The sequence below is a fragment of the Andrena cerasifolii genome, chromosome 6, assembly GCF_050908995.1.
Source record: "Andrena cerasifolii isolate SP2316 chromosome 6, iyAndCera1_principal, whole genome shotgun sequence".
In the NCBI taxonomy this organism is placed as follows: Eukaryota; Metazoa; Arthropoda; class Insecta; order Hymenoptera; family Andrenidae; genus Andrena; species Andrena cerasifolii.
In genome coordinates, this window is record NC_135123.1 from 11,219,388 (window position 1) to 11,236,824 (window position 17,437).

The 17,437-nt window shown below is 45.2% G+C and overlaps 1 protein-coding gene across 4 annotated transcripts in view; it reads left to right on the top strand.

Annotated features, from left to right (window-relative positions):
• The window catches only part of Eag (potassium voltage-gated channel protein ether a go-go), an 89,794-nt gene that overhangs the window by 40,871 nt on the left and 31,486 nt on the right, over positions 1 to 17,437 (top strand). For all 4 annotated transcript variants that reach the window (XM_076813714.1, XM_076813716.1, XM_076813715.1 and 1 more), the window contains exons 3-4: positions 14,017 to 14,117; positions 14,983 to 15,115. In XM_076813714.1, the coding sequence (XP_076669829.1) occupies positions 14,017 to 14,117; positions 14,983 to 15,115 (234 nt within the window). The remainder of the gene's footprint in view (positions 1 to 14,016; positions 14,118 to 14,982; positions 15,116 to 17,437) is intronic.

The window sequence follows — 17,437 nt, forward strand, 5'->3', positions numbered from 1 at the left end:
CCCATCCTTTGCTGCCATTCGTCGTGCTCCTTGATTCTTTTAGAAGTATTCGAAGGACTCGAATGCATATAGTATTCTAATACTATTGTGCAGGTATGTTATAGTGTTCGTGGAAAATTAAGGAGAAGAGACGCAACTGGATTTCCAGTAATTTATGGTTCGAGATCGTTATAAGGAATCAGAATATAGCATTCCAATGCTCTGCATTGTATTGTATTCGTTGTGGAAAATTAGGAAAAGAAAGCACAACTGGATTTCCAGTATTATATGGTTAAGTTTCGTTATAAGGAATCGGAATACAGCATTCCAATGCTCTGAACAGTATTCTAATGCTCTGCATAGTATTGTATTCGTTGTGGAAAATTAAGAAAAGAAAGCACAAGTGGATTTCCAGTAATTTATGGTTAGATCTCGTTATAAGGAATCAGAATATAGCATTCCAATGCTCTGCATTGTATTGTGTTCGTTGTGGAAAATTAGGAAAAGAAAGCACAACTGGATTTCCAGTAATTTATGTTTACGTTTCGTTATAAGGAAACAGAATACAGCATTCCAATGCTCTGCATCGAATTCTAATGCTCTGCATAGTATTGTATTCGTTGTGGAAAACTAGGAAAAGAAAGCACAACTGGATTTCCAGTAATTTATGTTTACGTTTCGTTATAAGGAATCAGAATACAGCATTCCAACGCTCTGCATAGTATTGTATTCGTTGTGGAAAATTAAGAAAAGAAAACACAGCTGGATTTCCAGTAATTTATGGTTACGTTTCGTTATAAGGAATCGGAATATATTTTCACAATGTTATGAACAGTATTCTAATGCTATATCGCAGTTCTTTTCTGGAACGTTAAAACATAGAAAGCACAACTGGGTTTCCATTATTTCCCAGTAGATTGTGATTATGTTTCGTTATAAGGAATCACGTTCAAATCTCTAGCAACAGAGTTTACCGTGACGACTGCAGATTGCAAAGGGATTGTTCGTGGATCTGATAGGGGCAAGTGGAGGGTCACGCGACTGCCGTTCAACGAGTCCATTTTAGTTAATTAAAATAACGTTTGTCAGTGTTGCTCGGCTAAGTCTGTCGATGGGGACAGCTAACTAGGTCGCTGATAATCAAACTGATAAGGGCCACGTGGCCTGTCGTTGCACGGAGGAATGCAGTCTAAAGACCTTCCGATCTGAAAAATCCTGGAAACGCAAGCTTTCTCAACTTCGAAGCTAGATAAACTTAAGTCCTTCGGCACCCTCTACAACCTCCCTTCAAATTAATTCTCCATTAACGCTAGAGGGGCAAAGTTAACGCACTCGCAAAGAAACGCAAGGCAAAAGCGTCCAAGGCGAGACGGAGAAGAAAAACGATAGTCCTGACTGCTGAGTATGGTTTTCCCTTTCATTGCTCGTCGCGGCAGGACGTTGGAACGAGTGTCGAGTGGCAGCCGAGGCAAGGATCGATGGGAGCGCAACGATACTCGCTGTTTAACGATCACCCGGGCTTCCACGTCGCTGAGCGTGCATTTTGGCGCGAGGCGCAGGAAGAATGACGTACGAAGTGAATATTTCTAGAATCTTTCTTACCTCTCCCTTCAACCCCTCGCCGCTTGGCAAGGTTTCACGTGTCCCGCTTCGCGAGAAACCGCCGCCCCGTACACGCGAGCGTTATTCAACATCGCCTGGGACGGATTTCACGTGGCCGGCCCGATTAATCATGCGAGACACGTAGAAGCAATTAGGAGAGCTCTGTTTATGAACGCGAAATCCGGAGACGGTCAATTACGAGGGGTGGAGCGCTCGGTGGGGTGGCTACCGGGTGGCAAGGACGACCGCGATTATTTAATTACTCGATCCATTAAAAAGCGCGGCCGGCCTGGCGTGATTCGGAGCCGTCCGAGCGGCGATCTTCGCGCTAACGAGATTTGTTTACTCGTACGCGCTCGATCTTATTACTCTTTCAAACGGGGATAAGGAAGTAATCCTGTTATTAAGGCTCCCCGAAGAAATTCAACCCTGTACTGGATATCGCGTACGCGAATCCCACGACTGCCCTTCGAGGGGCATTTAAACCATTCCGCGGCTGGGACAGCCTGCTTCCCAAGGACCTGTGGGCGGTGAACCAGTAGGGAAGGGTCAGGATCACTGGATCAGGGTGGCAGGAGGATCTGGGAACAGTAGCGAAACAAGTCCACCAAATATTCTCAATTGCTACACTCGTTAAACCCTACTAAAGTAATCTCACGAGACAATTATTTAATTGTCTTTTATTATTTTTTAATTTTGTTGTCGTTAATTTCGTGAAATTAGGCTCTCTTCGTTAGACAAGCTTCGTGATATATTTTCAAAAGTCACATCTCTCGCGACTATTTTTTCCATTATTTACATTTAGTTGTTGCTGAGATTTTTCATTGGTGGTAGAAAAGTCTCGCGTAAAATCCCATCGTGGATTCGCACCTTTACAATAATTAGCAATACGTGGCCTCCGAGCGCTCGCGGTGCTCGTTAAGTGCTCGCTGAATTCATCCCCTTTAAAAACAGCGCAAAGTCTGAAGCTTACACTTTCTTCGCGCGTGCACCACCCTCGGGGACTCACCCCTCGTTTCTCACACCTGGAAAGTCGCCTCTCAGCTACCACGTACAAGCTTCTTTCTAAACGATTCGCTAGTCGCTTGGAAGAAGCTCCATCGCACTCTGCGCCATTAGAAGAACAAACCCTTTCTTCCGCTCGCCGAGAATGCAGCGTCGCCATTGGCATCGATATCGCCGCGGCGCGTTTTAAAACCGTATTGATCGTGGGAACGGCGCATCGATGAGAATGCAGTTCAACCTGTCGCCGGATAGTTCACTCGTGAGGATTCTCTGCTCCGATTAGACTCGAATAACGGTCGGATCTTTCGTCTGATCGACACCAATACACACCACTCGCGCGCCCCTCTGCTGACCTAGAAATCGCTGCACCGACGGGAGCAACGCGTCCGTAGAAAAATTTCACGTGCAAGGAGCCTACCGTTACGTAACCCACCCTCGCCCTTCGCTGCCCATCCAGATCAATCCTCCAACGATCCGGACTTCTTGCACGCCAAAGGTCGAATTTTCAATTAACGCCTCGAGTGGCGCAAGCTTCCGAAAACCGCCCTTCAAGTCGGGGAATCCTTTCGCAACGAAATATGAAGAAATATTGGCCTTGATAACGTGGCGAATATAATCCAAGAGCGATCCAATCGCTGTAGAGGATGTTCCCCTAATACTTAAGGCGTTTCTGAAGTAAGAAAAAAGAAATAATATTAAATCAACCTCCTTATCTGTGCTCACGCGATTAGAACGTGTGGAAACCTTGGTAATTGTTTTTCCTATCTGCCGCCCGGCGTTAAGGGAACTCACCCTAAACTCATATCTTCCCCAGATTTGGGTCCCTCGGCGAAGCGAAGGGACAAAGGAATTAGCTAGGGAAACATTCGTGGGTTGTAGGGGAGACCGGGGCTAGTTGTTACAATTTTCAGTTTTTTATTTTTTATTTTTTTTTTTGCATTCCATATTCAATACTATCAATGACTCTCATTTAAAGTACGTTCTTTCCTCTACCGATGACCGCTATCGCATGTAATTAAACGAAAATCATGACTTTGAAACAAGCCATTTTGAACGTCGAGACATGTTGTATCAACGTGCCCCGAGTAGGGGCTAGTTGTTACGCAATACGGGGCAGGTTGTTACAGGATTAAATTTTACGAAACGAGGCTTATTATGAGTAATATAATTATATTTTCTTGGACAAAAGTAAATTTATTAATGGTAAGAATCTATGACAATAAATATACAGTAAAAAATCTATTTTAAAAATAATAAAATACTACTGAAATCAGTTGCACTAATTATCGCCGTCCGTTTCATACGGGGACTCGTGTCTATTATTTGCGGTGGTTTTATTTCTCATCTGCCTTTTCTTTGCTGTATGTTTTTTTTATTTTTATGTCATCAGTTTCCTTTTTAAAACTTTTTAATAAAATCTTTTTACTTCTTAATTTTTTACTTTTCTTTTTTCTTTTAACAGTTGTTACTGTCGTATAAATCATTGTTTCCCTTTCCCTCTGTAACAACATTCCCCTTTTCGTATGTAACAACATGCCCCCTGTCTTGTGTAACAACTTGCCCCGGTTGACACCATTGTGTACAAAAAGCTATAAGTTCATACCAGTTTGGCGTATTCTTATGTTCTTGGTACGAATCTGTAGCTAAAGGAACACTGCTTCAAACTTGGTAACATTAATTTACATACATTTATCTGTCTGTTCGGTAGAAAAGATTGAAGTAGAAAGAGAAAAGTTACTATTAGTACCGAGAACACAAAAAGCTGTAATAAAGTGACAACGCGTGAAACAACCACAAACAAACAACATACACAACCGTGTATGGTTGAAACACATCAGCCACTTCATCGTCGAAGTGATGGCCCAAGCGAAAAAAATTCAAACTGCTTTGTAACAACCTGCCCCTGTAACATCTAGCCCCGGTCTCCCCTACAGCGCGGAGGGAAGTTGGAGGCGCGAAATCTGACCGCGTTGCGACAGGTGCAGCCGTCACGGCCACCTGCAGGTGCGTGCAACTGCACACACTGGCTTGCACCTTGACCCAGCGATCAGACTTGAGCCGTGGCTGAAACTCGCGTGCGAATCAAGATTAAGTAGCTGCTACCCGGGGCTGACCTTACCCGGTGAACACGATCGCCGAGTGCGTAATAAAATGTCTTTCCTGTCCAGCGAATCACACGTGCATCATCGTTCCCACGTCACAAGTCCCAGCATCCTCTAAAACTTCCCCGAAATCCAGACTATTTCAACACCTTCGCAGTTCTCTTTGAAGCAACTTGCTGTCCTTTTGTTTCCCACACCCCCGCGAACATTGTAGACCAGAGAGGGCTGCGCCGTGAAATTGTTACCGAATCAAGTCAGAAGATCAAGACTCACTTGCGCGGCTGTTCTATGTGCCCAAGTTTCCCACGCAAAATTTCGCGACGCTGCGGTTAGCCAGCCGTGGCTGCTAGTAGAGTAGCCTGGCAATAGTCAGCCGCTTCGCGAGGGGAACGAGATGCATTAGTCAGACGCGCGATGCGAAGCTCCCAGTGTTGCCTTTGCTTCGGAGCCCCCAGCATTATGATTTTAGAGATCGGTGCTTTGTTCAAATGAGGCTTGGTGGATTTTTAATCCGGCACAGTTTTTCATAGAAAGCTGTGTATAGAACTCGATGTAACCGACGGTCGAACAGAGAACTGTCGGCAGATAGATTGGAAATGTGTGTCAGCCGGGGAAGTTGTTAATTAGTAATTAAGTGTTCGTTAACAACAGTTCGTATTCACTGTGCGTCGCTGTTCGCATGAACGGAGGGGGGAATTGGATCCTGTCTGAACTTTGCAGCTCGCGGGAAGTTAAATAGGTGCATTTTCGACTTCCCATTAACGTCGTTTCGATTGAAATTTATCGACTGCGGAACTAGCGCGACGATAATTGTTATACAACCAGGGAGAACTGTGTCACCCTCTTTCTACCATCGTTCTCAATTCCCCTTGAAAAAGTCGCCTCCCAAATCCACGCATTTCTTCGCCCTCTCCCTCGGTTCGATATTTCTGTCCCTCAGCTACGACCAACCACCCAGCTGGCTTTAAACTAGAACTGTAATTATTCGATTATTCGTGTACTTAGATTATTCGAATATTCGTGTACTTAGATTATTCGAATATTCGTGTACTTAGATCATTCGGATATTCGTCGCAGCTCCGCTATAAACTCGGAAAGCGAAGTCCGGAATTTTTGCTCGGGCTTTACAAAGCTCGCGGCCGGCGTTGTCTCCCGTTTCGACGTCTCCTCTTCCTCCCCGCCGAGCGGAGAAGCACGCGGTCGCTGGCGTCCAAGGGTAGATTAGTGCTTTCACGTGAAAGGGGAAAGATGTTCGGCACCGTTCGAAGCACTTTATTGGCCTCTAAGTAGAAAAGTCCATTAAACATCGGACCTCCGTGCGTGCGCGTGCACGTGCGTGTGCCTGTTTCCTCCCTGCCCATTGCGATCGAGCCGCGAAAAATCCAGCCTCTGCGGCAATAAAATAAAAGGACGACTTTCGCGAGAAACAGGCACACGCGGGATGTCGCTCGCTGCCTTCGTGAATAATTTAGGACCTTGCAGCAAGATTGGTGCAACTCCATTTTTTTTAGACGTGTAATATATGTAATAGAAAATTCTGCATCGTTCGGTGCAAGTTTCACGCAAATCCGACAAAGAATGAGCGATTTATTGCAAATAAATAAAAACAGAAATACTAATAAAAGTAATAAATAAAAATATTAATATTTTTATTATAGGATTAATAAATAACTAAAAATAATTTGAATTATTTAATTAATAAATAAAAATATTAATATTTTTATTACAGGATATTTCATCGCCAAAATAGAAATAAAAACCTATCGACTCAATAACTACTAGATACTTATTGTATGAAAATAAATATTTTTCAAATAGCGTTCTCGTTTTAATATTAAGTGAAAGCAATAATTTTATAAACAGTTCTTTTTCTAATTTTCTTAAACTTGGTAGAGATGGAGATGCACCCTCTCGCTGGGAGGTCCTCAGTTCTATTCCGGAGGAAAGAAATTTATGTTGGACGTTACGTTAATAATGTTTATTCGCCCGGTATCGTTTACAGCCCCCCGCGCGAGCGTAAATCGCGCGATTACGGTCGCGGAACGTCTCTATTGAAAGAGCGCGTGTCGCGAAAAGTGGACGCTGTAGCATCGCGTTGCAGCCGTCGCCGTTCCCTTTAGCGCTAGGCTTTGCATTGTTCCGTAAGTCGCGGAACGGAGCGCATGAATATTTCAGGGGTAGAGCCGGACATTCTTGCCGGGCCTGCCTCGGTGTGCAGAGAACCAGCCCACCTCGTTCAATCGCCGCGGGAATTGAACGGAACCGCAGAAAGTGGTTCAAGTACGGGCATGCAACGAACGCCTCTGCCCGAAATAACGATTACTCCCACGCTGTTTACCTGAGAGACGGCCTATCGATTATGCCGCGCGATAAATATAACGTAACTAAAGCCGGCCGACCTTCTTCGAAGGCGAGCATAGTCAATGCACGTTTTCAAGGTGGCGTTCTTTCAGCTATACGTGGCCAACGCTGCACCCTAGTCAAGGCAGACGGCAGCTAATAGGCTTTACTACTAGGATGTCAGAAGGGCTGAGTTTCAGAAATTGGCGGCCAGGCTTGAAACGCGAAATGGAATGATTTTTACTGTAACTTTTGCGATTCTTTTTATTTCATTATTGACGAACTATTTGCAATCAGACCCCACGCATCAGTGTCTCCCAATCTTTTGTGAGTCGCGACCCTCAATTTATAATATTCAAATAACCTGCGAGAGGTCAATTTAATAAGGTAAAGAAAACGCATTAAAAATAAGTATTGCAGAATATAATTCTTCTTTCTCTCGCGAATAAAAAATCAGTGTTACGCCATTAATAGAATATGCCAATGTCGCCATATTAAAAGAAATAAGTCCTAAGAATCGCCAACTAAAAATAACCGCGGCCCACCCCCCAGAAAATATTTCGCGACCCCCCTGGGGTTTGTGACCCACTGTTTGGGAACCACTGCGATACATACGACGTGTATACGACCACTGCTGTTATAGCTATATATTAAATTAGACAAATCTGTTTACCAGATTTAGTGGAGCGTATCTTTTTAGTCCACCAGTGCGATTGTTTGAAAGAGTCAACTCTGAAGCTAGCGAATTCCTATGCTCTGATAACTGTTTCATGTTCCGTTTGCTGCAATCTTTTATTAACTGTATTAACTTTTCTATCAACTTGGGTAACTGTAGGTATTGCCAATATCGCGTCGTTGAAGACAGGGGCGTTACATACGTTACGCGGAGCTTTTAGAGCGACGAATTTAATCTGGATCTTTCCGCAAACTTATCCTACTTATGGTAATACAGTTTTCGAGATGAAACGCAGGAGCCCCGAGATCGTTTTGGGCGCTGCCACCCTTCGAAGGTGGCCGCAGGGGACGTGGAATCGGTTTAGCCAGAATTGGGATTGGAAATGGAAACAAGAGCGTCTTAGGAATGCAATACAGGGTGCACAGTAGAATCGTGCATCATGCGATCAGTGGGAAAGGTTAAGGGTTGAATACTCGACGGAGACTAAATGGGATTTAAGTGGCGAGTTCCTCGGTCCGTGGAAGAAATAAAAGGACTTTCCAGCGTGGCCACTGTGGCGGGTTATGCGAAATTTTATTCAATTTCGTCTAATCTGATTATCCTGTTATTTAACTTGGCGTACAGCGTCACGGTTAGATTACCTTGCTAATGAGATACAGAAATTTCAGCCGATGCTTTTCCAAGCTATCTGGAGCTGCTGTCCCCCACTTTGTCGCCCTAGTTCCTATTTTTTTTTCGCACGACACACTTCCCCGCACTGTTAACCCATATAATTGACGAGGAAAAGTGTGCATCGAATCGCAAGAAATTCCCACGAAATTCCAAACAAAATGTACGAGAATATTAACCCAATAACGCCCGGTGTCCTATTTTGGTACCACTTTTCATATCCACAAGCGCAGCTTGAAATAGGAACTTAACGATACTCTGCATCCCACGGGTAAATAAATATTACAAAAATAATTTAAACTTCCAATTAGGTGTACGGTTTCAATACTCCCCCGTAAAAAGCTGGAACCAAACACGCAAATTTTCGTTGCGAACAAGCACAACCACCCCCTCAAGTGAAAAAGTAATTCCCCACCGTTTATCCCGACGTACAACGCGAATCTAGAGCTTCAACAGAAGACCTCCGATTGCTTGAAGTAGTGTAACCAATGCATAAATCAGCCCAACAGAGCCCAGCGTCTGCGCACCGCGCTGGATTAAAGCCGATGTGCGGTCTTAACGACCTTAAGGTCCACACACACACACACACACAGCAGTTCTTTGACGCTCGAGTGCCGCCAGTGTGAGTGGAAAGAAATATCGTTTTCCTATTTTGTAACGGGGCAGCTCACACTTGTCCCTGTCAAAGAGACAAAGCGACCACCGACACTGGCTGCGCCGAGCCGTCGCGAGGCTGTTACGTGTGAATCCGCCCTTATCGCTCGTTCGCCCGAGCCCGGAAGGAAGTATTTGCCAGTGGACGATAAAACACCGAGCGTAACGAGCCCCCGTAAGAATTAATAGCCGTCTGGCTGGCGCAGCGCTCAGAAATTATAATAAACGCGGCAATAACGGCGCGCCTGAGAAACGCGAGGCCCATTAGCTGATTTTCCCCGACGCAGCTCGTTCCACGCCGCGTGTCGAGCCTCCATCGGGCCCGCGAACTCTTTCAAAGTAACTTCCCGACGCTCCTAGCCGATCTCGCAATTCTCACCGCCGGCAAAGTCACGTTTACCTCCGTTCCACCCCTGGAACATCCACCCCCGCGCGGTGTGCCTCGCGCGATAAAGTGTTCCAGCGTAGTTCTCGCGTCTTGCTGCAGAAACTTGTCGAAACTTGGAGGCAGATTCGCGCACAGTCGTTTCGCTGATAAGTGGAGGGTGGTGGAAGGCGGTCGAACGAGAAGTATCGCCTTTCCGTCCGCCTCCCGGACGATGCAGGGTTTTCGCCCGGAGATCTTATCGAACCTCTCTGAGACTGGAAGCGCGAGCAATTTTTCTGGGGAATATTACACCAGAGCTTGGAAAATGATAAGGGGATGCGGGGGGATGATTTTAGCACCACAGTCTTCGTTATCTTTGAATTTTATATTTTAATAGTTCTTTGGAAAATTAAACACTGTATATACAATCGATTGGGGTGCTTCTTGGGTCGATTAAATCTTCCGCTCGAGAACTACTCCCTGACAATGCCAGGCGTCTGTGTTGAACCTGAAAATTGCTCTATAAAATAACGCGGGAATGACAGAATGCAGAAGGGTTGTTGAAGGCAGATCTGTGGAAGCTAGAGGACGGCTGTTTATCGCCGCAGGGCCTTCGACTGTTCTCTTACATCAGTCTGTTAATCTCATCCATATTCAAGAGCCACTCCGCTTTGCTGAATCGGATTCACCCTGGCTGCTTCGATAAACGCATTAAGAACTAGCAACCCGGAACCCGGAGTGGGGACGCCTTCTCTGGCGAGATTTTTTTCACCGGTACCTGAGAATTCTGTGTAGGTACTTTGGTGATAGTAGTAACCCTTATTCGCCACTGCTTCGCCGCTTTTGGGTAGCTCTGCATTGGTCTTAGTTAGATACAGCCATCCCCCAATTTGGCAGGCTGGTACCCAATGATCTCCAGAATATTAATGTCCAATTTTCCCCCCGCCGCTCTTATCGAATTGGCAAAGTTGCCGAAGGGGTCAGCTGGCAGCGTTTTCGCGGCCCGACTTCCACCATCTTGGGGAATATTTAACGCAGCTGGCTTCTACTAGCTACTACTCGCCTCCTCCCTCAGGCCCTCCACTTCTTCTTCTTCGTCTACGTTTCCAATTGCTCGACACAGATTGGTCGTTCGTAGGCACCCGGAGCACCAGTGCCTCATTCAGAGTGTATCAATTTCTCAGCAGCCATGCATCACCCGCCTCCGTCTAATTGGCAAATGCGCCTGACGACCGCCAGCTGGCAAACCCCTCGAGGATCCTCAGACTCTTTCCACTTCCTGTTGCATATAGGCCTGGCCACAGCCGCGACGGCACGCGCTTGGCTGCATTCGAGGATGTACCCATCGTTCAGGGGCTTTCGAGGCGAAGAGCCGCCCATTCGAGAGGACACTCGATCAAAAGTGCCTCCCTGTTGCAACTCGTCGTCGTTTCCCATCGTCTTCTATCATCCTCCTCGTGGCGGCGCTTGCCAGCTCGCGGAAGCGCCCCCGCCCCTCTGGTAAACCGCTAATGAATCATTTTACACAGACCGCGAAACTTGGCCGACTGCAGCAGTAGCGCAGACAGAAATGGGTAAAATGTGATTTCGATAATTGTAATTACTTACTGTGGGTATTCGGAGTTTGGGAACGGCCTATGGCGCGCGTGGCACACAGGTGGCGCTTCGTTAAATAGAGTCCGGAACATAGAGACCTCGGGGAGTCGACGTTGGGGGAATCGGTAACGCGCCTGCCTAGTAATGCGGAGGACCCGCAGGTCGCGGGTTCGAATCCCATCACCCGAGGTTTCATTTTTCTCCTACATTACTATATTATATAAAACAACAAGACTTACCTTGAACTTAATAAGAACTTAAAAAGAACTTAGTTGAATAAAAAAGAAGTCCTGTATAAATTTTAACGTGAAAAGAGCGTGGCAGGTGTTGATTCACTATGTGTATTCATTCACTGGTGGAGGTTCCATTCCAGGGCTTCGAATAATGAATGTAAGTATTCGAATATTCGAATAATGAATGTAAGTATTCGAATTTTCGAATACCAGTGAATTCGAACTTGGGATTCGAATATTTAATAGTTGCATAGGAGTTGTGCAAGGTCTCCGTGCGTGGCCTTGACCCGTTTCGAGGGAGGAGACCGGGTCAGGAGGCGCGGGATCGAAGGAGCAGCGTGTGCAGCCGTGCAGCTATGGCGGGCGGCTTGGCTCGTCTGGTTGCCTCGCACACGGAGCCGACTCGAAAGCTCGCGTACACTGTACAGCCCCACGATTATCGTTATCGTTCCGACGCGGAGCGAGACCCTCGGAAATGGCAAATGTCGAGGAATCACAGGGAGTAACCTCGAAGGTCGCGCGCTTCTTCGCTGCTCCACCCCTTCGAGTATAGCGCCCCGCTGTTATCTTGTCACGGAGGTAACGAGTTATGCGCGGGGCTTTGATCGATGACAATTACCATCCATTCTCACTCCTACCCGCCGCTCACTGTGGCTGCCCAGTCGTCAACCATTCCCCCCCCCTCCTCGTGTTTATTAACTTCAGCTTTATTCCGCGGCGGTTTATGGCCGCGATAAAAAGCAGTAGAGCGATCCAGCGGAACGCTAAAGCACCACCGACACCGCAGTGAATCACGTTAATGCGGCTTCACGCTGCGCTTGTACTACAGTGGGACTGTAGAATGCGAAGATTCCTAAGCTCGCCGAGGAGAAACGAGGGGCGCCCTCGGAGTGGCGCGCGGCTCTTTCGCCGGTCATTATCGCGCGGCTGAAAATCGAGCAAAAATATCGCCTCTAATTAAGGACAGCTCCGCGAAAAGAGCGGCTCGGAGGCTCGGCTTAATAAACAGCAAACCTGGAAATGCATGCGAAGGCGATTCCAGATTTCAGGAATCCTCGCCCATCCAACGCGCGGCCAAGGTATTAAATACGTGCTTGCGCGAACTCGCTTCGAGTCACTTGCCTCATCTTCTCGCGACTAAAGCGAGAAGCATTATCACAGTGATTTCCACTCTGTGGATCGCGAAGTGTTTTCTAGGAGGTCGCCACGGTCTTCGTTTTCTTTTTTTTTAATTTTATTACGTTAGAATTATATTCTGAAATACCTATTTTAAAGTGTTTTCATTACCTTATTAAATTTACCTTACCTTATTTGGGGGAGGGGTCGCAGGTTACTTGGATATTATAAAACGGGATCGCGACTCAAAAAAGGCTGGTAAACACTGCATTATCACATTTCACTGGTTGAGACCTGACTGCTATCTAAATTAATGAGCGATGTAAAGGAGGGGATGTGTGCCACTGATTTTGTAATAGGGCTGGGAAAAGTGATCGGACAAGCAGAAATTGTAAGGATCGGACTTTTTGCTCCGCATTTCCCAGGGAAGACGGGCCATCGATTTGAATTGCAAGAGATAAGAAAGCCCGTGACGCTCGCGATAATAATTTCAACGAAATCAGCGCCGCTCGTCTCTGAAAGCCAAGGATCCACGGCGACCGGGAGGGAAACGATGACTCGGTGGGAACTTTGACGAATCCTCGACCCCTCTCTACGTGGAACGAATAAGGGAACAAAGCTCGTTAATGCGCTACGCGTGCTAATCGCGAGTGGATGAGGGAGCCTGGTCGGGCTAGAGTCACGGAGTGGCTGGGATTTCCTCGAGACATCGGAAACGGGAGGATGAGAATCCTTATTATTAGCGTGCAAGCGAATTACTTGCTCTAATAAAAGCAATTGGCTTCCGTCACAATTTAAGGGGAGGTTCCGGTCTAGAGCCCCCCAAAAATAGGTGATCTTTAGGAATTAATTAAAGGAAAACTACTATATATAATTTAATGGGACTTTTTGCATTGTATTAAGGATGTCTTAAATTATAGAAATATGTTTTTTGTTTTATAATTAATCATTGCAGACGTCACTGGGGAGTCGTTAAAGTCAAGGCGTCAAAAAAATCATCCAAATCGGTGGGACCTATATCTCCAAAAGTTATTATCCGATTCGACTGAAACTTTTTTTATTTTGAAGAATATACTTCTGGCTAGGGAGGAAACCAGAAAAAATTACAAACGTAACATTTTTTTTAGAAAATAACGACACTTGAAGTTTGAAATCACTTTTTCCCTATATGTGTTACCCTTTCAACGGCTTTGAAAAATATAAATTTTCAATTTTTTGAATTTTTTCTGGTATTCCCCCTAGCCAGAAATATATTCTACAAAATAAAAAAGTTTCAGTCGAATCGGATAATAACTTTTGAAAATACAGGTCCCACCGTTTTGAGAACACTGTTTCGAGAAAAACGCGTTTAAAGTTTTACGTGGGCGCCGAGTGGCCGGTTGTTGCCCATGCATTTGCCGCTACTCAAATGCCTATAACTTCGGGTATTTTATAAAATGTTGAACATTCGAAAAATGAAATAAAAAGAAAATCGACTTTTAGACCGGAACCTCCCTTTAATGGCCGGTTGAGTTATAGTAGACAGTAGAAGGGTAGAGGAAAGTGAAAGTAGAACAGTAATTCTTCCACAGGCTGTTGGTATATCCTCGGAATATAATTGACGAAGCAAACACACGATTGCAGCGCACGGTACACACCACTGACTAACCAGCTATTGTTTTCTCTTTCTGTTCACAGCTGACAGCAGTTTTCTCCTGGCGAACGCTCAGATCGTCGACTTCCCTATTGTCTATTGCAACGAAAGCTTTTGCAAAATCTCTGGCTATAATCGTGCCGAGGTAATCCCCAGTTCTCTGCGATCGTTGCATCCCTGAAATCTCATCTCGCTCGTGTAGCCTGCTCTTAATTTTCCGTCCTCCATCCCACCATTCGACTCACCCTCGCCAATGCTTCTTTCTCGCTCGAACGTGGTCCCCTTTTTTTTTTGCTTTCGATCCATAATGCGTTCGGATTATCGCGAGATTCGTTGAAAGTTTACGCCACTCTCGGGGCATATTCTGCTTTTGCGAATGTAATTTAACGTTTGCAGAAGAAGAGGGAAAGCTTGTGTATTCTTGCGATTTCCTTTTAATCCTCGAGGCTCGGGTTTTTTCCCACCGTCCGATGGCCCTGAGCTTTGCTTTCGCGAGAATTACACCACTCGAACAGCCACGGAATCGGTTTAATGTAATTGCGCATTACCCTCGGTTATTTTCAATTTCGATCTGATCTCGACTGCCGGTCGAATGTTAATGCTGGGCGCGATGGAAGAACAGCGAATGGACGAATCACTTTTCCATTACCGCTTTTCGCGCAATTAAATCGAACGGTTACGTTGGATTTATGTAATCGCCCTCTGCGTTGGAGCTCGATCGACTGGATAGGCATTATTAGATACCGCGGATTTTATAATATCATTGTTTTATGCATAAAAATATTAGGCTTAGATGTTAACGATCGCGACGCTGGAAACTATGCATTTTTGTCATAATTTTTTTTTCTCGTTCTACCCCTTTCAATCGCTGACTCCTCTTTTTTAGCTTTCACCAATCAGCTACACCTTAACATCGTCATTCTGCACCAATGATTAAGAAGTAGCTTGATTAGTACGGATACCGATGTGGCGGCAGTAATAATTAAGCATAGTTGTTGATATGTCGGCAGGTTATGCAAAAGTCCTGCCGCTGCGGATTCATGTACGGGGAGTTGACGGACAAAGAGACGATCGCCAGGATCGAGGAATGCCTCGAGGGCCAGATTCACGATCAATTCGAGATCCTGCTGTACAAGAAGAACAGTAAGTACCGTAGGCGATAGTATCGCGGCATGGGAGACGCTTAAATGTGGTGTTCGTGGCTTCTTTCTCGGTTAGGATCGACGACTATAAATCTAGGCCTTCCAGAGTTCTTTACTCATCGATTTCCCTTAGAATCTTCAAAAGGCCAACATTCCAACTTCAATTTTACAAAGAAAAACTAACGAGCAATTAACAATAAATACTTAATCACTGATCAGTTAATCCATTAATTTTCTTCCACTCGAATCAACGCTGCTGTGAAAAATCTTAAGACTATCCGAAGGAGGAAATTCCTAAACTATCCTAAGTAGAAAATTTCTTACACTATTCTACAAAGAAAAATTCTAGGATTATCCTAAAAAGAAAATTGCTAAACAGAGGAAAAATTCTAAGTTGAAAAATCCCGAGACCATGCGAAGGAGAAAAATCCTAAAACTATCCTAAGAAAAAAATTCTAAGAAGAAAAACTTTAAGACTATCCTAAGAAGAAAAATCATAACTATTTTTAATCAAAGTATCTTTAGAAAAAAAATCTGAGACTATCGTACAAAGAAAAATTCTATGATTATCTTAAAAAGAAAATTGCTAAGTCTATCCTAAGAACAAAAATTCTAAAATCAATAATCCCAGGACAATCCTAATAAGAAAAATTTTTAAAATTCTCCTACGAAGAAAATTTCTAAGACTATCCTATGAACACAAATCCTTACATTATCCGCAAAAGAAAATTCCTAAGACTATATCAAGAAGAAAAATTCTAAGATGAAAAATCTCAAGACTACCCTAAGCAGAGAAATCCCAAATCACTAAGTTCAGATAAGCCAAGCTCACTATATCGGTGCCTCCGAAAGAGTAATATTTTCATTCCCAAAGTCGGGAGCACGAGCAGCCAGAATTTGACCAACTGTTTCACCATAACTGCACAATGCAAATGCTCCCATTACCCGAGTGTGCACAGAGAGTAATTGGTACATCAGTGCTGTAGCTACTTTAGTTGTCGATCCTCGCCGAGCAACTGTGACGGGGAACGCCTGGAGGCACGATATGATGTATCATTGTGCATGCTCGATTCGCTGGTCGACCAGCGAAACTGTCTGCACTCGTCTGTTACGGATCTATACGTGTATTCGGCTTCGAGTCCCGTGTAACTCACGTGTTGGTGTCGCCTGATCTCGCCTCGTGTGTCAGTAACAGTGTCAGAGAAGCGTTACTCCGTTCATTCTGCCGTACACATTCATGCGGTACTCCCTATTCAAAGACGTCACCGTTCATGAATCAGTTTCGCTCGCGCCGCCGTCGCTGCTCGCCCATTCTGTCTCTTCTTTCTCTTATTTGTATTTTTTTTTTCTTCTCTAATCTGCAACCGTGCGAACACGACGCCGAAGAGCAGTGTCTAACGAGAATCGCGTCTCTCCTCCCCTATTCTCTCGCTCGTTCAGAATCATTTCACGTTCGGAGCATGCTCGATTAACGTCCGAGGAGTGTCGATCCGTCCGTCACTTAACGATTTCGCCGACTCCCCCCCTGTACACGGCTCGTTAACGATCGATAGGGAGCAGCAGGCATTAGGGTAGCGTCGCGGCGAACGGAAAGTTAGGTGAGATCCGAACGAAAGCGAGCCCTTGTCCTAATTACACAATGAAGAGCGCGACCGTCCGAGCCCAATAATGAATGATCGTTCTGTTTTAAGGTGCCCCACGAGGTATGTCTAGCACAGGTTCGCAAAAGAGTGCTCGAAAGACCCACCAGTAAGTCACCCTCGAATCTAACTATACAAAACACGATAATAATTTATAATTCTCTCTCCCTCTCTCTTTCTATATATATATATATATATACATACAAACATGCATATACTATATAACGTGTATATATATTCTTAAGATATTTATGCGTATGTACATTGGTGATACTGTATACGATTGTTATACACCCATCTTTAGCGTGAACAAGAGACGACACACGTACAAGGATCGTCGAACGGTCCCTGGACCAAGGGGCGGCCATATTGAGAGGATACTGTTCGACCTCCCGACTTCTCTTGATTTCAGTTAATTTGCCCCGACTCTACACTAAGTACCAGACACACGTATTAACGGGTAAACGTCTCGTTTCCCCCTCTGCCAGCTCGGCGAACAGACCCGCGTTTTCTACTCTCCACGATCTCGCCGCGCCCCTCCCGACAGGGTTTTTTTTCCTGCGAAATCGGTCGTTGGGTGAATTTATGCTCCGAGGGAAAATCGGGGAGAGATAAGAAAGAACGTCTCTCGCGGAATGGAACGGATTTATCGTCTCCTTGCGGCTCGCCGTTTTCCTCGTTCA